This window comes from Rhinatrema bivittatum, chromosome 13, assembly GCF_901001135.1.
Source record: "Rhinatrema bivittatum chromosome 13, aRhiBiv1.1, whole genome shotgun sequence".
Classification (NCBI taxonomy): domain Eukaryota; kingdom Metazoa; phylum Chordata; class Amphibia; order Gymnophiona; family Rhinatrematidae; genus Rhinatrema; species Rhinatrema bivittatum.
This window is the reverse complement of record NC_042627.1, coordinates 8,187,818-8,210,692: the sequence shown is the minus strand read 5'-3', so window position 1 is coordinate 8,210,692 and position 22,875 is coordinate 8,187,818. Positions and strand designations below refer to the sequence as shown.

The 22,875-nt window shown below is 48.2% G+C and overlaps 1 protein-coding gene across 1 annotated transcript in view; it reads left to right on the top strand.

Annotated features, from left to right (window-relative positions):
• P2RX3 (purinergic receptor P2X 3) overlaps positions 1-21,786 on the top strand; it is a 49,881-nt gene extending 28,095 nt beyond the window's left edge. Inside the window, exons 2-12 of the mRNA XM_029575763.1 lie at positions 1,391-1,526; positions 3,472-3,543; positions 6,631-6,697; positions 8,619-8,712; positions 9,780-9,857; positions 11,078-11,219; positions 11,764-11,900; positions 13,381-13,474; positions 16,831-16,896; positions 17,738-17,815; positions 18,716-21,786. Coding sequence (XP_029431623.1) covers positions 1,391-1,526; positions 3,472-3,543; positions 6,631-6,697; positions 8,619-8,712; positions 9,780-9,857; positions 11,078-11,219; positions 11,764-11,900; positions 13,381-13,474; positions 16,831-16,896; positions 17,738-17,815; positions 18,716-18,847 — 1,096 coding nt within the window. The 3' untranslated portion in view covers positions 18,848-21,786. The remainder of the gene's footprint in view (positions 1-1,390; positions 1,527-3,471; positions 3,544-6,630; positions 6,698-8,618; positions 8,713-9,779; positions 9,858-11,077; positions 11,220-11,763; positions 11,901-13,380; positions 13,475-16,830; positions 16,897-17,737; positions 17,816-18,715) is intronic.
• The last annotated feature ends 1,089 nt before the right edge of the window (positions 21,787-22,875 follow it).

Genomic DNA, 22,875 nt, shown 5'->3' with positions numbered 1-22,875 from the left:
TTTTCTCATTAGCGTTATCAGTTACCAGTTTTGTTTTCTAGTTTTCTGTAAAACAACTTTTGCTGCTGTTCATGTTTCATGGAAACCAATATGATGATAACTTACGAATGTCGGTATAGAAAACCCTTTAAATAAATAAATAAAACAGCAGTGGTATTATTGTATCAAGCTTCCAAGATGGCTGCATGGGAACACCATGGTTAAAACCCAAATTTCAATGAGCATTGATTATGGGGATTATTACAAAACCTGGGTAATAAAACATGGAAGGGGGCCTGGCTGTTGGGTTAAGTTTTGATCTTGTAAGAATCAAAGCCAAAGATGACAAGCCCTGAAATGGTCCACTAGTGGAGATGGTGGAGGTAAGCACTTTCAACAGGTTTCGAGCCTCTTTGGGCCAGATGTGGAGTCCAGTTGTGAGCGTAGCATTGCAAGGTCAGGTAAAAGACCAGATAGGATGGGGGAGTTGGTTTTGGATTACATATATGCTCATCTACCTACAGTGAACAAATCTCAACTGGGCAGCGTGGACAGGCCAATTTGATCCATATCTACTGTCATTTGAGGAAGGGATGAATACTGAATGGGATGGGGAAGTTGGAGATGGGGATGGGATGCATGCGCGGGTGGGAGTTGGGTTGAGGGGAGGTGAATGGTATGGTATTTGAAAACCTGTAACTTGCATTAAAAGAAAAGAAAGAAACCATGTGGTTGGGAGTAGGGAAAAAGGAGGTCTGTTATTGTGGTAAGGAGGATGAGAGAACGTCCATGAAGCCACACACCCACCCCTGTCCATCTTCACTGATCTCAGGGTAAGCAGGACAAAGTTCCCAGGCCTGATACCTTCTCCGAGCTGAGAGTGAAGGTCAGTGCTGCTTATCAGAATACACCTGACGTCTACACACACAATTTGAAACTACGAGGGGTTGGTGGAAATGAGGATCCCTGCTGTGGAAAGAAGGTTACAGAGGAGACAAATCCCTGGGAATTTGGAAGTGTTTCTATGGTGAGGGTACATAGAATTAATTTGAACCTTTGTATAATGGAAGCTTGCAACTTCAGAGGGTGTTGCAGATTCCTCAGCAACTCCCCTGATTATCTCCCTGGGCGGCCTACAAAAATTTACTTTGCCTATGCAGTTTAATATCTCACCAGTTGTCTCTTCATGTGCTTACAGGAGAGACTTCCCTCAGTAAAGCAGAACCTGTCCTCTCAGAAAAGCTTCCAGGATCTGTCCCCTGAAGACACCAAGTCTAACTCTTAATGGCCCCAGGTCAATGTCCCATCACCCCCTTATTCCCTTGGAGAGGCTGTCATTTGGAGTGTTTCTCCACGTTTATTTATAATGGGAAAACTCATGTCCTGTGCTCATTTCATTGACATCTCCTAGGTGGGTGTTCATTCATGAGAAGGCTTACCAGATACGAGACACTGCCATAGAGGCTTCGGTTGTGACCAAGGTGAAAGGGCTCGGCAATTACAGCAATCGAGTGATGGATGTTGCCGATTATGTCACACCACCTCAGGTGAGTCTGATATAACCTCCTAGCCACTAGGCCTCATTGTCACTCATTTTAGATCAAGATGCTCTTAGGTTCAACCTCTTGGCCCACTAACCATCACACTGTTAGGAACACTGAGGTGTTCCCAGAATTCTCTTTTGAAGTCTTGAGAACCAATCAGATTCCTCAGGAGCAGGATCCCTGGATTTGCGTTGAGGCTCCATGTAGACTGTTCTAGCCTGCTTCAGCCTGCATTTCATCAAGCCATAATGTGGCTCAGAGGCAAAATGCCACCAACCTGGACACTTTTGCCCTTACACTCTGGCAGGAGAGTTGGATTATTCTACTGTACTTTGGTCAAGGCCAGCATTGGGATGAAAGGGGGCAACCACACCCTGCCTGAAGGTGAAGAACACAGCCCAGGCCTGGCAATGGCAGTGAAAATCATTGAGGAGCCTGTAAGCCAGCCCACACTTACAGGGCTTTACAGTGGCCCTCACCCTTTCTCTCACGCTGGCTTCTTGTTTCTAAAGAAACCCAGGTGGACAACTGAAGGGCCTGTGAGTATGTGTAGGATCACAGGCCCTAAAATGATTTTTGCTGCTGCTGTATCACCTGAGGATCTCAGCCAGGCCTGAAAGCACCCAGCCAAATATGATGAGGTGAGGTAAGGGGGAAGACTGAAGAACACCCAGGAAGGGGTAATGGGAAGAACGGGAATGGGAGGCAGAGAAAGAGAAAAGGTATCAATCATGGGGGAGGAGCAGGTGATGGAAGACCTGGGATGTTTTCATGTGGGGGAAAGGAATAAGAAACAGAGGACCTGGGAAGGGGGTTGTGGGGTAGAGGAGTAGTAGGAAGCAGAGGACCATGGAAGGGATCATGGTGAGGAGGGGGATTAGGAGGCAGAGGACTCAGGAAAGTGTGGTAGGGTGGGAGGGAGAGGAGAGGACCCAGGAAGGGATCATGGGGGAGACCAGGGACAGTAGGAGGCAAAAGACAGGGAGGGAAAATAGAAGAGAGAGGACCCAGGAAGAGGCCATTCATGGTGGAGGGGAGAGGAAGCAGAAGGCAGAGGACTTGGGAAGAGGTGTTGTGGGTAGGGAGGAAATAGGAGGCAGAGAACCCAAGAAAGGGCTATGGAAATTTAAAGAGGGTGAGGAGGTGGGACAGGACTATGGAGAGAAGCTGAGGAGGGTAGGTAGGAAGGAGAAGGGTTAATTTAAGGCCATGGGGAGGGAGGTGGGGTAGATATAGTAGGGAGAGGAGCTAGGAAGGGCCAATGGGGAGGTAGGAGAGAAAGGAGCCAGGAAGCAGGCATGGTAGGTGGAGGAGACAGGAGGGAGGGAGGGGCCGTGGGTTGAGATGACCCGAGATCTTGTGCCCCCTCTCAAGTTACTGCCCTGGGCCCCAGCATCTCTAAAGCAGTCCTGACCGTGATGGGGAGGAATAGCCCAATCCACTGCACCGTCTGGGGAGAAGAATACGAGGTTCTGCTGCTGCTGCACAATACAGAAGCGTTTGATTTCTTGAAAAACATCCGTTTTTAGCGAGAACCATCGGCGTGCAGAGCTCTGAATGCAAGTTACCCCCAGCCCTGCAGGAATCTGGTCCCCTTCCTCTCCGCTCTGCTAACCCGGCTTGCATCAGGCCCCTCCTGCCGAATCTTTTGTAAATCTTTTATTTGCAATATGCCATTACCATCCGCTTGAATAAACTCAAAGGAAAACGTACAAGAATGAACAGCAGAGTCCATGGTTTCTGTGAGATTAAGTTTCCCTTTGCCAGGGGAGCATCACCAGGCGACAGTGACATCCCAGCCCCCACGAGGCCCAAGGGGGCAGCCTCCGAGTCCACTTTATCAAGCAGGATTAAATAGCCCCTTATTAATAAAACGTTTGCAGGCACCTCCGCTTGCTACTCCAATAATTAGTATCTCTCTCTCTCTCGTCTTTTTCCCACTGCCTAGGGCTCCTCGGTATTTGTCATCATCACAAAGTTAATCGTTACCCAAAACCAGGTCCAAGGCTTCTGCCCCGAGGTAAGCAGTGAGAGAGGGGGAGGGGAGAGAGGGGGAGGAGGGGAGAGAGGGGGAGGGGGGAGAGAGGGGGAGGAGGAGAGAGAGGGGGAGGGGGAGGGGGGGGAGAGAGGGGTAGGAGGGGGAGAGAGGGGGAGGATGAGAGGGAGGGGGGAGAGAGGGGTAGAAGGGGGAGAGAGGGGAGAGAGGGGGAGGAGGAGAGAGAGGGGGAGGAGGGGAGAAAGGGGGAGGAGGGAGAGAGGGGGAGGAGGAGAGAGAGGGGGAGAGGGGGAGAGAGGGGTAGGGGGGGAGATGCTGCTAACTGTTCTCTGGATGGAAGCAGGGGAGAAAGGGAAAGGGAGTGGTGTGTGTAGGGCTGGGCTTGAGCGGGGAGGAGAGAATGTTTATGGGGGGGAGAGGAGTGGGGGTGGGGGGAGAGGAGTGGGGGGGGGGGTAGATTAGTTTCTCTCTCCTCTGGGCCTCCCGACTGCGCCCTTGCTGCCTGGGTTCAGGATCTCATGGAGGAAGCCCTTCCAGAAATGTGGCTCTGGAAGACCTGCGGCATTTCCACGCGGTCCTGAAGCCCCTGAGCCCAAACCTGCCCTCTTCCCCCCCCCCCCCCCCCCCCCCCCGTTCTCTGCCCCATTGCTCGCTCCTGCTTTCATCCCCACGTTCTCTGCCCCATGGCTCGCTCCTGCTTTCATCCCCACGTTCTCTGCCCCATTGCTCCCTCCTGCTTTCATCCCCACGTTCTCTGTCCCATTGCTCGCTCCTGCTTTCATCCCCACGTTCTCTGCCCCCATTGCTCCCTCCTGCTTTCATCCCCACGTTCTCTGCCCCATTGCTCGCTCCTGCTTTCATCCCCACGTTCTCTGCCCCATTGCTCCCTCCTGCTTTCATCCCCACGTTCTCTGTCCCATTGCTCGCTCCTGCTTTCATCCCCACGTTCTCTGCCCCATTGCTCCCTCCTGCTTTCATCCCCACGTTCTCTGCCCCATTGCTCGCTCCTGCTTTCATCCCCACGTTCTCTGCCCCATTGCTCGCTCCTGCTTTCATCCCCACGTTCTCTGCCCCATTGCTCGCTCCTGCTTTCATCCCCACGTTCTCTGTCCCATTGCTCGCTCCTGCTTTCATCCCCACGTTCTCTGCCCCATTGCTCGCTCCTGCTTTCATCCCCACGTTCTCTGCCCCATTGCTCGCTCCTGCTTTCATCCCCTCGTTCTCTGCCCCATTGCTCGCTCCTGCTTTCATCCCCACGTTCTCTGCCCCATTGCTCGCTCCTGCTTTCATCCCCACGTTCTCTGCCCCATTGCTCGCTCCTGCTTTCATCCCCTCGTTCTCTGCCCCATTGCTCGCTCCTGCTTTCATCCCCACGTTCTCTGCCCCATTGCTCGCTCCTGCTTTCATCCCCACGTTCTCTGCCCCATTGCTCGCTCCTGCTTTCATCCCCTCGTTCTCTGCCCCATTGCTCGCTCCTGCTTTCATCCCCACGTTCTCTGCCCCATTGCTCGCTCCTGCTTTCATCCCCACGTTCTCTGCCCCATTGCTCGTTCCTGCTTTCATCCCCACGTTCTCTGCCCCATTGCTCGCTCCTGCTTTCATCCCCACGTTCTCTGCCCCATTGCTCGCTCCTGCTTTCATCCCCTCGTTCTCTGCCCCCATTGCTCCCTCCTGCTTTCATCCCCACGTTCTCTGCCCCATTGCTCGCTCCTGCTTTCATCCCCACGTTCTCTGCCCCATTGCTCGCTCCTGCTTTCATCCCCACGTTCTCTGCCCCATTGCTCGCTCCTGCTTTCATCCCCTCGTTCTCTGCCCCATTGCTCGCTCCTGCTTTCATCCCCTCGTTCTCTGCCCCATTGCTCGCTCCTGCTTTCATCCCCACGTTCTCTGCCCCATTGCTCGCTCCTGCTTTCATCCCCACGTTCTCTGCCCCATTGCTCGCTCCTGCTTTCATCGCTGGCCTCTCTCTCTTTCGCTGTTCTCTGTCTCTCCTACTCCTTAATCCATTTACATCCTGCGCCCTCCAAGGTCCGGGAGCAGGTTACAATTAAAACCTGCAGAGCCACTCGTTTAATTAGCCCAAACACACAGCGAGAAATGCAGTAATTGAAAGTGCGAAGTGAAAACTGCCGGAACTAGGATGCGGGCTTCCTGCCAGAAATACTTAATCCATCAAGGAAAGAGCAGCTCTGCACAGGAAGGGCTGGGAGGACTTCTTACTTTGGGGAGGGTCCTATTAGTACTGGGAGGAGAGAGTCCTGGGTGCCAGAGACCCCTCTGCTTCAGGGTTTCTGCTGGGCCATACGAGGGCTCCTTCCCGCTGTCACCCCCCCCCTTTAGCAGCGCTGAGATCTGCAACTCGCCACATTTGCCGGGGAAGGCGGGATAAACAGGGCCCTGGAAGTGGCTTGGAGGATCCGCATACCCTCCCCGCCACGGAGAAGCAATTTATGTGCTCAGTCCTCCCCCCTACTCTATTCTACCCTCACCATTTCTCTCTGTCCTATAACCCAGCCCTGGATGTGTCAGCAGGCAGGCACCCATTATGTCTGTGCTTAGGGCGGGAAACATTTAGGGGCGGCGGGCTGGCTAAGAATTGCTGAACCTCAGCCCTCTGCCACCCTGTGACAGCCCTTTACAGGAGGCAGGGTAAGCAGCAAACCTGCCTGGGCAGGGAGGAGTAGCCCAGGGATGAGAGCAGCGGGCTATGAGCCAGGGAGACCAGAGTTCAAATTCCTCCACTGCTCCCTGTGACCTTAGGCAAGTCACTTTCTCAGGTATTTCCCTGTTCCTAGAGGGCCTTTGGGGACAGGGAAATACCTGAATGTAATCTGCTTTAAAGTGCTGAAAGGTGGAATATTAATAACAAAGACCCTAAATCTGGTCCTACCCTAGCCTCAGCCTTTTCTATCTTTTTCTCTATTACTGCCTGATTCCTTTCTTATCTGCTCCTCTTCCTCCTCTCTCACCTCTTCTATCCATCTCTCTCTGCTCCCCCGCACTCCTCTCTGACTCCCAGGACCTACGTTACAAGCTTACATTCAGGAAATGCTCAGAGCTGAGAAATCAGATGTAGGATCATAATTTCTCTTTTTTTTCCTTTTTGTCAAGACCGAAGTCAAGTACAGCTGTAAAAGTGACAGCCGCTGCAAAGGGCAGAACCCGATCACAAAAAACGGTGAGAGGCTGAACTCAAGTTATTTCTCTTCTTGGCTTTTCCATCTCTGCCTCCCACTGCAGGAAACAAAACGAGACCCTTAGCTTTGCCATTCATCCATCTATCCATCCACGAGTCTCTCCTTCTGTCTGTCTGTCTGTCTGTCTCTACCACAGGAAAGAGGACTGACATTTAATTCAGGCATCCTTCCCCTTCTCTCTGTCTGTCTGTCCAGCCCTTTTGCTCAGTCGTAATGATGGGAGACTGAAAGGTCTGTACAAAGCAATGAGACGGCCAAATCTCGGTCACCACTCAGTCTGTGGATGCCTCAGCCTCCCCTCTATACAGGACATGCACACACAGAGAGATGGGGAACATTGGGTGCTAAAATGCTGTTATTCATTTTATGAACTCGATGGAAGATGTTTGGTTTAGGTGTGATGTCAGGTTCCTCTGTAAGGTGAGGCAAAACGCAGGCTTCAGAAGCCAAGGAGTTTGAATAGGACTGCTCTTCTTTTTAAATAAAACATCACCAAATAAAGATCTGTGACACAAAAGTCCCACAATCAGTAGAGGCGCATTCGCCTTATCTCAGAACCAGTCAAAACCCCATCGCCTGTATTGGCACAGTCCTGGCCCTGCTCTCATTCAGGGACTCCCTGTTCACAGTCCTCAGACAATAATTATCAATAAACTCATGGCTGGAGAGTCCTGCGGCCCTCAGCCCTCACTCTGCCATGAGCCCAGGCTGCTATAACTTCTCTGGCCGCATTCCCAGTCGCCCGTCCTCGCAGCAGCAGCCTCACTCACAGGCCGTCCTCCCTTCAGCAGCGAGTCAGGCCACTCTCCTCGACAGCCTATCGAGTGACCCTTTTAAGCTGCCTCAATTACCAGTCTCTGTTAGCTGTTTATTGTGGGGGTTTTTTTAACTATTGTGAATGTATAATTGTGACCCACTTAGGAAATGGGAGAAGTGGTATAGAATATTGTAAATAAATAAATACCGTAAGTGCCTCTGGTACCACTCTTCTCAGGGTCCCACCCTCTGAGCCCAACACATACTCCGATCGGCCTTTTCCGACCCATGCTGACTACAGTAGGTTCTTCCTAGGAGCAGAACCATAGTTGGGCTTCTACCAACATCCGCCTTTAGTGCAGAGTCTACTGGCCCTGTCACAGAGAGTAGCCCATTCACTCTGTTTCTTGTGGGCTTTTCATATAGACGTGCATCTTTCTCTTCATCCATTCAAACTCTACTCCCACCCACAGGAAACAATGAAGTGCTTCCCCACCCCATCAGTCTGACTCAACTGTACGTCCATCCCGAGTCCCAGACTCAGGAGACAGTGCAAATCTTTTCAATCACGCCCTTTGTCCGTCTCTCCAGTCTCCCACTCACCCATCCACTTATTCACACGTGCATCCTTCCAGCTCAGCTTCGTCCTGCTCGCCAAAATGGATACTAGACTTAAACCAACACACCCAGCCCTCTGAGTCACCGTCACAACCGTCCCGAGCATAGAAAATGGTGAGAATAAACACGGGGCCCTTCCTGGAAGCAAGACGACCTCTTCAGGGCCCTTCCAACCCCGATATGTGTGTGTGATTCTGTTCCTTCCCCTTGCATCCTAGTGTCCTCTCTCACTACATGAAATCATGAGAGACTCTTAATCCTTATATTCTCCCATCTGTGTTTAGTTATTCATTCAGAAAAAAAAAGCTGTGCTTTGAAGTGTATACAAGGGAATGTTATGTGTGTGCCTGGATACGCCTGTGTCGGCGCGCAGCCCTCTGTATTTGCATGCCCGCCTCGCTCTGTGCGCCCATTGCGCTGAGCCCGTATGAGTGCAGTGCTGTCGGAGCGTCTCTTTCTAGGCGGCGGTTTTGATTGACGATTCCTAAACGCTGACGCCATCATCCCTTCTGGTGATTCCCTCCACAGGGTACCTGACCGGACGCTGCGTGAACTATAGCCCCACCTACCAGACCTGTGAGATCCAGGGCTGGTGCCCCACCGAGATAGACACTGTGAACGTGTAAGGAGACAGAGTTTCTCTGTCCTTTCACATCGGAAAGGCTATTGAGAGCTGAGGGCCGGGAGATGCCTTCATCTCAGTTAAAAGGGGGGTTTCATTTAAAAACCTAATGCTAGGGGGGGCAGGGCTGGATTAAGACATGTTGACACCCCGACCTCGGTCAAGTCAAGTTTAAGAGGCCCAACAGCTACATTCAGATATTTCCTTCCACTTCGCCACCCCAATAGGCCACACTGACTTATCCCTTTCTTCAGGGCTGTATTTAAACTTTCTCTTCCCCAGAGCTCTACTCCTAGGCCCAAAGGTTCACAGATGTCAGATAAGCAGGAGGAATAACAATATCCTCTCTTGGGGGGGTGTGAGGTTACAGAAGAGGGGTCCCCTGGCAGTCTTGGATTTAGGCACAAACTATCTAAGTGACCTCCACATACAAAAAAGCAACTACATTTCAAGTTTTTTTTTTGGAACTATCTAAAACTTGAAATGTAGTGCTTTTTTGTATGTAGAGGTCACTTATAAACTGAGGCCCTAACCTGTAGCTTAGATAGTTTGTGCCTAAATCCAAGACTGCCAGGAGACCCCTCTTCTGTAATCTCACCCCCCAAGAGAGGATATTGTTATTCCTCCTGCTTATTTGGGCCTAGGAGTAGAGCTCTGGGGAAGAGAAAGTTTAAATAGAGCCCTGAAGAAAGGGATAAGGACGGGTTTAAGTCAGTGTGGCCTATTGGGGTGGCGAAGTGGAAGGAAATATCTGAATGGGAGAGGGGTCAGGAGATCTCAGCGAGGCCCCAGTCGGCAGAGTGGTGAAGGGGTTGGGATATCCTGAGTCCAGCCCCTAGGGGAGCGGGGATATCTTGCATTTAGCAAGGGAAGAGGCAGCTTGCTGGTAGTTCCTGGGTGTAGGGGATGGGAAATAGATACCTTGAGGGTTGTTCTCATGGATGGAGAAGGGGAAGGGGATGTTGTGAACGCAGCCCCTGTGGGGGTACTCCTGGTTGGTGGGGACAGGTTAGTTTTCATGCAGCTGCTCCCGAGGTAAATTAATTGGCTTTGCTCTTTTCATGCAGGCCTATAATGTACGAAGCTGAGGATTTCACCATTTTTATCAAAAACAGCATCCGGTTCCCGCTCTTTAACTTTGAGAAGTAAGTCCCTGTGATTGCTGTCCAGAGAAGGATAAGGATTGAATTTCTCCTCCTTTTCCTCGCCAGAGGGATAGAGTTGCTTAGGAAAGTGATCATTTCCTTTCGTTCATCGACATCTAAGTTAAATCCTTGTCTGACTTGGTTGCAAAAAGCGACAGTGGATAATTTTCTGGGGCACATTAGCCAAACGGTGAATGCTTCACTTGATTTTAGTTTGTTTCTGTTTGAGTAGAAAGAGCTTTTTATTCATCCTTTCCTAAAAGATAATGATATTGGCAATTACAAACCAGTTTCAGACAGAGCCTTTTTGGGAAAGATTATTGAGAAGTTTGTGGCAACCCAGTCGGTTGATTTTCTTAAACTAAATAATCGACAGGACACCTTTCAATCTGTTTTTTTGTAAGGGGCTCAGTATGGGGACAACGCTGGTCTCATTGGATGATGGTCGCCGTAATTTGGATGAGGGGGGGTTCCTAGTGTGTTGGGGGGATTAGGATGTAACCGACCGCAGCCTTTGACTCCCTGGCTCCTTCTCTTCTGTTGGAGCAGATGTATGTCCAAGGCTTGGTTTCTCACTGATTTATTTGACACATCACAGGAGGTTGTCTTCGGAGACTGCTGTTCAGCCTTGTGGCCATTAGAATGGGGGTACCTCCAGGGGTCTCTTTATCACCCTCCTTCTTTTTAACACCTAAATGAGATCCCCGGGAGGCCACAGTGTGGCAAATCTTTCTTTAAGTATGTGGATGACCTTCAAAATATACCCGAGACTTGGTTCTAATCCCCTGGACGATATCCCTGGACTCCGCTGCTCTTCATCTGTGATTGTATCGTGGATAAAGACTGTGTTTTGGAAATTAGATGCGTGAAAGGGAAGGGTGATGGGGGTCTCGTTCCCCTTTTGATGCCAGGCTCGAGGCCTTGGGGTCGCTTAAATCTCTAGGTCGTCTTTGCATCTACAGGTGCAATCAGTTGTGAAATCGGCCTTTTCCTGTCTACATTGATTAAGGCGCTTATGCCCCTTTTTGGATGCTGCTGCATTGACCACGGCAATTTATGCTGTATGCATTTTCATGGCTGGCCATTGCAATACAGATGCATGTACAATTTACTATATGTGCCTCTATGTAAACCGTTGTGATGGTAATATACTGAACGACGGTATAGAAAAGATTTTAAATAAATAAATAAATAAATACTCTTGTGCCATCTCTCTTTAGAGGTAACCTGCTGTCCAATCTCACCACCGATCACATTAAGAAGTGCCTCTATGACCCTGACACCAACCCACACTGCCCCATATTCCGCCTGGGGGATGTGGTCAGACTGGCAGGACAGAATTTCAGCAAGCTTGCAGCCGACGTAAGTGTTGGATATCTCTTTCCCCCTTCTGATATTATATACTGTGCAGTGGCAAGCTTGTGTGTAATTGCAGAGGTTAAAACTAAATTTAGAGACCAGGGACACACAGAGATAATGGAGAAGGAGGATGGCAGAAGATGGTAGAGGGGAAGCAGAGGGTCCAGACTAAAAGGAGTAGATGTGGCGGGCTAAGATAGGGAGGGGTACTGAGCATTCCTAGGGAAAGAGAGTAAATGAAGGGGAGCAATGATGATGTTGTTAGTGTAACCACCTACTTTCTGTTTTGCGTGTCCAAAACACTTAACTAACAAAGTTCAGAGAAGATCCTCCATTCACCCAACAACATGAGAGTAAATTGTCACATTTGCTAAGAGAAGGCTGAGGGTAAATATTCCGAACTGAGACCCCGTTAAATGAAAGAGCTTTATTGTTATGCTGCTGTTAAATGGTAGGGTCTGTCCTGATTATCACTAGCCTGCTGTTAGCTGTTTAGGGATCGTCCTGGTCCTGGATTCTTTGCCAGACGTATGTTTTCTCTTTCTAGGGAGGCGTCATCGGGATTAAGATTGGATGGGGCTGTGATCTAGACCGGTCCTGGGATAACTGCGTCCCAAAATATACCTTTACCCGCCTAGACAGTATTTCAGAAAAGAATAACGTGTCTCCAGGATACAATTTCAGGTGGGGGCTGTGTGAGCAGACGGGCAGCCTGTGCATGGCCCATAGACTGAATACCCAACTGCACCGCCCATTCTTACTGCAGAACGTTTATATGGGCACTTACCTGTAACTCTCGTCCCCTTTCCTTTAAATCCATAAGTAGATACATACCTACATATCAATATGCACCTCCACACACTTTGCGTAGATACAGGCGTATGCTTGAAATAATCCTTGTTTCCTTCAGGTTTGGTCTGAAAACGGACGTAAACCACTCATAAGTTCCTTCCGGTCATCTGTAAATCCCTCTTGCTTCAGACCCTGCAAACACTAGTCATTTAGTTAGTTATTTCGATGTAGCTCGCACCTTTCCACTGGTAGCTCAAGGTAAGATTAGTACCTAAACATAAGAAACGACTGTAGGGCACACCACAAATTTGACATGAGATGGCAAAAAAAGAAAGTGAGGTGGCTATGGCTCACTCCCCAGGAACATCACCAAAGGGCCTATGTAATAAAGTGCATTCGGCAGAGCGCACAGGTTAACCCACAGTTGTGCGCACAAGTTTTTTTTATTCAAATGTTACTGCTGATGCAGCAAGGAGTTTTGCACACAAAAAATAGACTTGTACAACTGTGCACGCTGCTTAGCACCCTCGCATGGAAATCCCAAGCTAATGACGTAGAGTGCGCTGGTGAGTTGTTACCGTTATTTACAATTACCGTGCTGTAGTCTTCAAATGAGTCACAAACACGCACACACAACACACACACAAAAAAAGGCCTAGCTCTACCCGGAGCCTGGCCAGTCTAGGAAACTACAGCCCTGTGATGATCGGCCAGAGGCCGAGCTCCTGGCAGGAGAACTGCAAATAAACATCCCCTTTGTGTGAGCAGCAGTGAGAAACTTTCTCAGTTTACGATGTGTGATATTAGCATGCTGCCTTCTTTGCTCTCCTCTGCCTACCCGGCAGCTCTAACGTTCCTCTCCCGCTTTTTGTGTACCAACCCTGTGTGATCTGCCCAAGACCCAGATGGCAAACCCGTACTAGCATGCAGCTTCCAGCTTTCACGCTGCCACAATAAAAATGCACACTACAGATGTATAGAAATAGACCGAAGGCAGTCCCCTTCCTGTCATATCTGTAGCTATTCAAAATTAAACGTTTAAGTAGATTAGCTGGACAAGACTCATCTGGCTAACTTATGTATTATTTATTTATTTAAAAGCTTTTCTATACTGCCTATACGGTATGCAGGTCTAAGCGGAATACACAATTTAACATACATAAACAAATTCTGACATGTAAGAAACAATCATAAAAGAAATAAAAACAAAACAGCTAAATGGCATTGAATATTGACTTCAAACAAATGTATTCTTAGAGCGGGATAGCTCGCCTTTCCTTTTAGTTTGCATGCACGCGCACGCACACACATATACATATAGACAGACACGTATGACACACATTCTCAGAGAGGGATAACTTTTTTCCTTCAGGTATGCAAAATATTACAAGCGTGAGAATGGCTCGGAGTACCGCACGCTGCTGAAGGCCTATGGGATCCGCATCGATGTGCTGGTGTACGGAAATGTACGTAGCGGGGAGCAAGCCATCATAAAATGTGTCTATTGCAGGAAGTAGGGGGAGAACTCGGGCACGGAAAAGTAATGCTGTGGGCCCTATGCAATAAATGTTAGTGTCCACGCTAAGGCCATCTCGTGCATGCTAAATCGGTGAACTATGCTGGAAGGCAAGGGGGTCCTAGACGATGTTACTGTGAGTCTATGCATGCAAATGAAGGAACATCATATGGAAATGTGGGATTAATGAACTCATGCTAAATAGCATGGAATGCTCATTCTGCATGCTATTTAGCAAGAGCGTGCTAGCGGGACCCTGTTCAATAGCTGCTAGGATCTTGTCTTAACATGTCTATTTACCAAGAAGAAGATAAAAAGTGTGATCAGACTAAACTGCGCATGTCCAGTTCTCTTTTTCTCATGACTCCTCCTGCTGAGCTCCGAGGGGCCTGGCACAGTCAGTGCAGAGGGACCTATTGCTCTCTAGGGGAGAAGCCAAAGATGGCTAGCGAGTTCCTGAATCGAAAAAGAAAAAAGACCTAAAATAAACCTGCCTCAATGTCTGCCAAGGAGGTAGTTGGTCTGCCAGACAGACCCAGCAGCTAATTCTTCTGCTATCTCTTCACTGTTGTGTGACTCATGGTTCTCTGTGCTTATCCCAGGCCTTCTTCGATACTCGGGATAACCATAGAGAATCCGTAGCTGCAAAAAAAAGTGATAGCAGAAGAATTAGCAGCTGGGTTTGTCTAAAAGGCTGAACTTCCCTCCTCTTCCTCTGCTAGAATTTGAATGTCTGTCCATGATAGCCTTTGTTATTTGGGAGCCAGCCCCACTCGAAAAAAGCAGGGGGCTCCCCCCCCAGGTGCTAGCCAATGGGGCTTCCCAGTCCTTCTCCCATTCACAGGGTATCAGCAAGATATCTGCTAACCATACCCTCAGTCAGAACAGCAAAGTTCACCCAAGTTAGAGAGAGAGCACTATCTTTGGCAGGACCATTATTATGGAACACATTACCACTGGAATTAAGACTAATGAAGGACTTAAAACTCTTCAAAAAAGGCTTAAAAACATGGCTCTTCAAAAAAGCATTTCACAGTGAGGTAGCGGAATAACAACACATACACAAAGCAGGAAGTCACCAAGAAAAAGCAAAATTGCTTATTTTTTTATTATTTTCTCACAATTAAGTATTAAATTAGAAAGACAGTTAATCATAAATGGTAACCACACCCATTCCCCATTTAGAGTATATTATTGAACCATGTAACCGTATAATAATGGCACCCTATGGATAATTGAGAAACCACATATTTGTGCCTGACTGTAAACCGTTGTGATGGTGCTCTACTAAACGACGGTATAGAAAAGTTTTAAATAAATAAATAAATAAATAAACAGGGGTGACATAGAGGAAAAGGAGGAGAGGAAGAGAATGTCAGAGAGGAGGAGGTGACAGAAGAAATACACTTGACCACTTAAAAAATGAAGATGCCCTTTCTTTAAAGAAAGCAAATGTATTTTCAAGCAATAGCTCACCAGAAGACAAAGGTCTTTGCTGTCATTGACATTTTTAGTGTAGCCAAAGACTACTGTAGGGCATTCAGAGACTTGAGGCTGAAGAGCAGACTGAGCCTAAAAAGCATTTTTCAGCTGACCATCTGTTTTGGCTTGAGTGCAAGCCTCTTCAATTTTTTTGCAAGCCCACATCAAAATAGGGTTTGCACAGGTTTTACTGCATAGATCCCCTATACTGGGACGTGGCATGACTTATGACATCCAATCGCACTCTACTTAATTTTGGTAAAGCCTTTGTGGAAGTAATGATCAGTTTCGGACTTGAAACTTCCAGAAGGACTGAGAAATGGAAGAAAGTCCAGAGAAGAGCAACTAAAATTATTAAAGGCCTAGATGATTTCAACTGTAAGCATAGACTGAATGAGCTGAGTTTATTTAACTTGTAAAAGAGAAGACTAAATGGTGACTTCAAATACATAAAAGGGAATATAGTGAGGTCAGCAATTGGTTGTTCTTCTCTATTAAGTACAAAAAGTAATGGTCTTAATTTATGGCATGTAAGATGTAGGTTGGATTGTATGAAAACCATTCTGACAGTAGGGCTAGCATAGAACTGGAACATTCTAGTCTAGGAGTTGGTGGAATCCCTTCCTTGGAATTTTTAAAGAGAAGATTAGATAAACATTTGCCAGTGAATCCTACCTGGATGTAGGGGAAAACAGATGACCTCTTGGGATCCCTTCCAGCCTCATCTTTCTATAATAGCAGGGTTAGTAGAATGAGGAAATTTTATAAAGGAGGACCCAGTTGGACCACTGAGTGGTGAGGATCTCCTTGCTGCTGGCTGGAAAGAATCAGTAACTACTGCTTGGAGATATTTTTTAAACTTAAAAGTATTGGGGAGAAGTAAACTATTGGGTTATATTATTTAGTGTGTTCATGTGTTTTGTTTTAATTAGGTAGTCAGAAAGTCAGGCAACAAACCGTATTAGTTTTAGGGTGTTGCTGGAGTAGAGAGGAATTTGCCTATACTGCTGAGCCACGGTTATAATTTAGTGACCTGGCACATTGGGCCATACAGGCAGCACCCTGGACACATGACCCACTATAAGACAGAGCCTGTGTAATTGGACTGTAGTTGAATGCTTTTAATATCTACAATTTGGTTAATGTAAAATGTTGATGATGAGCAGTTATTGATATAAAATGAAATGACAGCATTAAAGCACTTAGAAAGTAGAGAGGCAGATGGAGGGAGGGAGGGAGGGGGCAATTTAGCAAACCTCAAGGGACCGAGTAGATGATTGCATTAATCAGAAAGTGTAAATCTCATGGCTACTTGGCCAAATTGCAGCTAGAGTAATATACAATGACATCTGGGGTTTTCTCACTACAAATGCACTGTATCTGCCGAGCCAGCAGCCAGATGTGCTGGAGACCGCTGTTGATCTGAGTCAGCTTTTTCAGGGGTTAAGTTTCTAGCAGATAACATTTCTGTAATCCACGACATAAGTCACATGGAGAAAAATCTGTTTTCTAGGCAGTGTTATCAGCGGCTTTTGATATTCAGAGTGCTGATATTACACCGTGTGGCCTAGCCTTCCCTTTCCTGCACACAAATTCACTGAGGAGGCTTTGAACGATGCTCTGGGTCTTGTGAAGTCTCCTCTGCTGTTTGCAGATGTTTGAGAATGGTTGCCCTTGTTGGCAGCTCCTGGGCATCACGGTGCAACTCTCTCCATAAGGGTGGACAGCACGTCTGCCCATCCTTTTTTTTTTTGTTTTTTGTCTCCCCGTCTTCTTGAGTCGCTGCTGTTCATGTATCCCCTCTCGCATCTTCTCCTCTTTCAGGCTGGAAAGTTTAACATCATCCCGACACTGATAAATATTGTGGCAGCTTTCACCTCCGTGGGAGTGGTGAGTACCCAGCCGTCTCTCTCTCTCTTTTTCCCTTCTCCGCATCGCCTTTCATTTCTCTCTGTTTCTCCTTATACTATTTGCACAGGGGAACCTAATCTGAGGTGGCTTAAGCCTCCACTGAAACGCGGTGGAGGAAGGGGCTTTCAGGGGAGAACGTGGAAAAACATTCAGTCTGGGGCTGTAACGAAGGGGAATCTCCCTCCTTGAGGCAGAAAGTTACAGTTCTTTTTTATTTCTCCTCTGTTTACCTTTTCTTGCCTGTTCTTCCCTGCCTCTTTCCCCCCATTGCCTCCCTTCTCAATGGGGGAATTGGTTAGAAAATGCTGGGGTGGGAGGCTCGATGAGAAGTGTTAGGTACCTCAGCTTCCTGTCTGCAATATCCTGCCCAGGCTGACGGAAGGCGAGGCTGCTGAAGTTAAAACCATCAAACATTTTGGAACTGACAAAAAAAGGACTCAGTAGAGAGCTCGGTTTCCTTAACTCATTATGAGCCATAAAATCCTACTGCCCGTCACCTTCTGATCACCCATCCAGCCTCCCTCCCCCCATCACTGGATTCACTCCAGCTCCTGGTAATGCCATCGTTTGCTCATTTGATTTCTGACCTGAAGAGGAGAGCTAGTCTGAAAGCGAGTCAAGAAATGTATTAAGTTAGTCCAATAAAAAGGTATCACCTTGTACACATCTCTTTTGTATTTTTGGCAACCTTTATTTCTGTGTATTAGGCTAAAGGAAAGTGTTTGATGTTTGTGTCAGAAGGTATTCTCTGTCTCACGGTGGCTCTCTCTCTCTCTTTCTCTTTTTTTCCTCATCCGACTGGTTTTCCCTTTCCCTGAAGGGTACCGTCCTATGTGACATCATTCTCCTGAACTTCCTGAAGGGGGCTGATCAGTACAAGGCCAGGAAATTCGAAGAGGTTTGTCTCCAAAAATATTAATGAAAAAAAAAAAAAAAAAAGAATACGCTGCTCTACCAGCAGGAGGCGCCACTGGGAACGGGGAACTACGCATATCTAACTATTCCAAGCTCTCCCGTCAGGAGCCTCCGCAGGGAATGGTACTGGAGTTACTGGCTCTGGAGAAGTTCGCGGTTCCTGCAGGTCCAGCCTCTTCCAGGCAGCAGGGAATGGTGTGGGGGAAGATCACAGCTCCTGCAGTTCCTGCCTCTCACAGCAGGAGGCGATGCAGGACAGAATAATGCAGAAGCAGTGGATGAGGGGGACGACTGTCTCAGCTCCTGCAAGTCTCAGTGTTTCTCAGCACTCAACATCACGTGGAACCCCTTAAGAAGTCTTAGTTTCTTATCTACTTAAAAAAAAAAAAGCATTTCCATGAAAGTACAAATATTTAAAGAATAGAAGCACGAGGAGCAGCTACTGATTTTGAAAGGCGATGAAATTAAAAGCACGAGATTTTATTTTTTTTGACCCTGCGGTTTCCTCCTGCTCCTTTGGGGGAATAATGATCTGGCACCACCCGCCTTCATTCACGTCTACGCTGGGATGTCCCCTTCCCACCCCATTTTATATCCCCTCCCAGCTTACTTGAGTGCAGCCACTGCAGCAACCGTCCTCAGCTGAGGGGCCATGCACCATGGCTTTTTCCAGAACCCTGCAATCACGGGCCCTAAATCTGGCCACTAGATGTCACTATTGGGCGATGACCTGAGATTCCACTCCCCCAGGCGCTGTGAACACTGCCCAGTCCCCAGCCGAACGCAGCAGCAGAAGACCGGAGCTGGGAATCAAACCAGGCGCCTCCGAGCCGGCTCAGAAGTTCACGCTTTGTAATCTCGTTTCCCATGATTCCTTCCTCAGGTGTCAGAGGTTAACCTGCCATCAGTCGCGTCTGCCAGCACTGAGATGTACAAGAGCAACCAGACATTAGCTGGTGGGCGGAATGACGAGAAGCAGTCCACTGACTCGGGAGCCTTTTCCATTGGACACTAAGGGCTTCCCCTAATGATCCTCTCATAGGTTTTGCCACAGGAACAATTTTATTACCCGCACAGCACCGAGAGCCACCACTTCCAATGCAACCTGCAGCGGGAATAATCGCGAGCAGCATCTTGCAGAGTCCCTGAGAACCTCTCTGCTTGTCCAGCCTGTGCTTTCTCCAGTCTGGGTCCTCATGACGATTTACCTGCAGAAATACATTTCCAGTGCTTTAATCTCTCCATCTGTTTCAAGACAGCGGGGCTTCCGGTTGGAGGTTCAGCACTAAAGGAATCTTAGCCACTGTAGCTAAATGACTTCTGCACCAGTGAAGAGGAAGATGGCCAAGGTGCCATTCCTCCTCCTCTTTATCAGTGTGGTTTTCTCTTCTGTAATTCTCTGATTGTATCTAGCATTACTGTACTCTTTCTTGTCATGCATACAGCGTCTCACTTATAGATTATGCCTCCTCCCAATGTCCTTGATATTGTGCTTGGCACTGTCGTCTAAATGGCCATCCCCAAAGACTGTTTTGAAGTGCAATATCCTTCCAGGCGACGGGGCCGATTCACTAAAGGTCATTAAGTTATCATGCACAGTAAACCAATTTAATATGCGCTAGATATAGTTAAATAAAGTGCTATTCATAAAAGCCTTAACGAGGCGCCCAATGAGGTTTTAGTAAGCTGTAACATTTAAGTGCATGTTAGAGAGCACAATAAGATGCAAATGAAGGCATGAGGAGCTATTGTAAATCATCACCCTGTTCACTAAACCAGTTTTAATTGGCGATTGCATGCTGCCGCCGACACTGTCTTGCCCGTTCTGGACTGCGCAGGCTGTAATAGCCACCTGTTGGCTCGAGGCAGTTTGTTGGGAAAAAAGGAGGCATTTCAGCTGCTGTAGCAGGAAATACTTTGTAAGAAGCAAGGAGAAGTCAGGGACAAGGAAGAGCAGGAGAGACAGAGAAGGAAGAAGATAGGGAAAAGAAGAAGGAGGAAGGGAAAAAGGAGAAGGAGAGGGAGAGGGACAGAGAGAGAGAAGAGCCGAGCAGAGCAAGAAGGTGGCTACTTCATCAGCCTTTATGACTCAGGGCAAGCAGCTGCCTGGAACCGGGCCCATCCATCTCAAGCCCCAGTCCTAGCTGCACACTTTGCATTTGTCCTTTGTAACTCAGCAGGTTTCATTGTGGGATGGGAAAAGGAGGGGCGGCTGATACAAGGCTTGGGGAGATGGGAGGGTATGGACAACAGGTGGCCCGGGAGCCTGGAGTGCAATAGCCTAGCACGCAGCAGGTAGCAGGATCCAAACCACCTGAGGGGAATGGAAAGCGAGCAATCACCGCTGAGGGAAAAGGCGCTGCAGAAGAAAGCGCCTTTTCCCTTTACCCTAATACCCAAACCCACTCAATAAAAACACACATGGTTTATTCCAAAACAAAATACGTGTTTTAGGAAAGCATATAGTAATACTGTTGCCCCAATCTATGAGTCAGTGTCCTGTATCTCGGGAAGCAGAGGAAGCCCTTTGCTTCCTTCCAGGCAGCCTACGGTGAACAGGAGGGGGCGGGAGTAATCCTGGGCCAGTCAGAGCAGAGAAGAGCTGCTCTGCTCCCTAATTCAGCCCCTCCCTCCTGTCATTCAAGGATAGTTGTGGAGGAGAAAAGCAGTGAGCCTGCAGCAAACACTGCAGAGAGAAGAAGAAATAAAATTACAGGATGCAGAGAGAACAATGATAGTTCCTGGGTTATGTACGGTGCCGGTCCTATACTCCCTCAGAGCTTCCAAGCTACCTAGCTCCACGAGGAAGACTTTGGACGGATCCTGCATTTCTGGCAACCCCATTCTGAGGTATTCTGGTACCTGCTGCTCTGATTTCAATGGGTACAGCCAGGGACTACAAATCCCACACTGCTTTGGGATGTAAGTTCAAAACCAGGGCTGGCCAAACAGCCTCCCTCCTGGAACTGGGTGACTTGGCAGCTCTGTACGCCTTGCTCAGATCGCATTGTTACCGCTCTAACTACTGATTCTCCGCTTTTTCTAGCTCATTCTTTTGTAGGAAGTCTTTAGATTGTCTCTGTTGGTTTTGGGAAATGTGCATCTCTGATGTCATTATAAGTTGCACAGTACAGGAGGAAATGCATTTCAGTTTCTGTTTCTCTGTGTTTTACCTATGGCTGGACGCGGGTTTTGGATGTGCGCCCACAGCCCCTTATTCTGTAAGGGGATTCGCGCGTCCAAAACGTGCATCCAACCCCTCCACAAAGCCAATAGCGCTCATTACATGCAAATGCATGTTGATGAGGATATTAGCGATTCTCCTCCGATTAAAAAAAAACAAATGTGCGCCCGAGGCGCACATTTTTCTGCTCAGAAATCGGCTGCCCAGAGCAGGCGTTCGTTTCTGAGCAGCCCACAACGTGTACAGAAAAGCAGAAAACAGTGCTTTTGTGTACATCCTCCGACTTAATATCGTGGCGATATTAAGTCGGAGGAAGCAAAAGGTTTAAAAGGAAAAATTGTGCCGGCAGTCAGGTTAGGGAAAGCTCAATTAGTGAGCGTCTGTTTTCCTAACCCCCCGACAGCCACCTCTCGTGGGCGCCCGCTGCCAAGGAGCTGCTAGGGGGCGCACATTTGTCCCTGGCGCCTCCTTGGCAGCTCGAGCCCTCATTTAAATATTCAGTCGCACACCCGGGAGAGGTGACTGATTGAGTGCTCGTTAGGAAAGCGGGTGCTCCAGCACTGAGCGCCTGTTTTCCACTCATTTGTTGCATTGGCCCCCGAGTCGGGCTTCCCCTCCTCTGGCTCCTTCCGTTTCAGGCAGTGTTCAGGGAGCAGAAAAGGGAGGGTGTGGAGCAGACCCGGCCACAACTTCTCTGATCCCAGGACTCAGCTGAGGGCAGAGTGGGGGAGCAGTACACATCGGAGAGCTACCCACGATTTGTGGGGAGGGAGAAGAGACAAATGCTGAAAGGGGTGGGGTGAAGAGGGGGTGAATGCTTGAGAGGGTAATGCAAGAGAGGATTAATGTTGGGGGAGGGGAGGAGGGAGCGAATATTTGGAGTGGCAGAAAAGTGGGTGAATTTGGGAAGGTGAGAAGTGGGTTGAATGCTGGCGGAGAATGGAGGAGGGCGTGATTTATGCTGGGGGGGTGGGTGAGAATGCACCTCTCTCATATCCTCGATGTCACAAATGCAAACTTGGGCTCTTACATCGTGGGGTTTCTGCCAAGTGATCGGCAGCAGGTTTGAGAAGGGGGAGGAAGTGAGAGTGGAGGAGTAGCCTAGTGGTTAGAGCAGAGGGCTAGAAACCAGCAGACCAGGGTTCAAGTCACTTTACTCTCCATTGCCTCAGCTGAAAATTTAGAGTCAGTACCTGAATGTAATCTGCTTAGAAGTGCTGTGAAAAGCAGAATATAAAAATCTACATGAAAAAAAAATAATAATGAGCTCGCTTAGGAGGTGCATGAAAACCATGGGTGATGGGGGAGTGCAGGGGCCAAGATTTGCAGTGAAGAGCAAAATAAAACTGTGATAGAGAGCAGAACAGAGAGTACATGTAAAAGAAAACCAGAGGTGGTGAGACAGAGATAGTTGTGAAGATGGAGGAGGTGTATAAGAGTGGCAGAGCTGGGAATAGAGAACTAAAGGTGGTGGTGTGCAGAACCAAAGATGTGAGAAGAGATAGTGATTGAAGAAGGGTCTGAGTCCTATGGGCTTTACGTGCCTAGCAATACCTTAAACTGTTGCAAATGTTATACAAAGCCCAACTGTCAACAGTAAAAAGATGAGGTAGAGTACGAATAAGGAAAATTCACATGACTATCATTCTCTTATGCAATAGAAGACAGTGCACATGGAAAGCAGGCCACTGGTGGGATCTGCCAGTTGCTACTTCTATCTGGTGAAACCCAACTCCTTTGGCACAGATTTGAGGCTTTTGTATTGTTGTCCTGATAGTGATGGATGGTCAGTACGTGGGAAGAGTATGATGGTCCGGCCCTCCATGACCAGTGCTGAGTCAGTAGAGTTAGTCATAGGG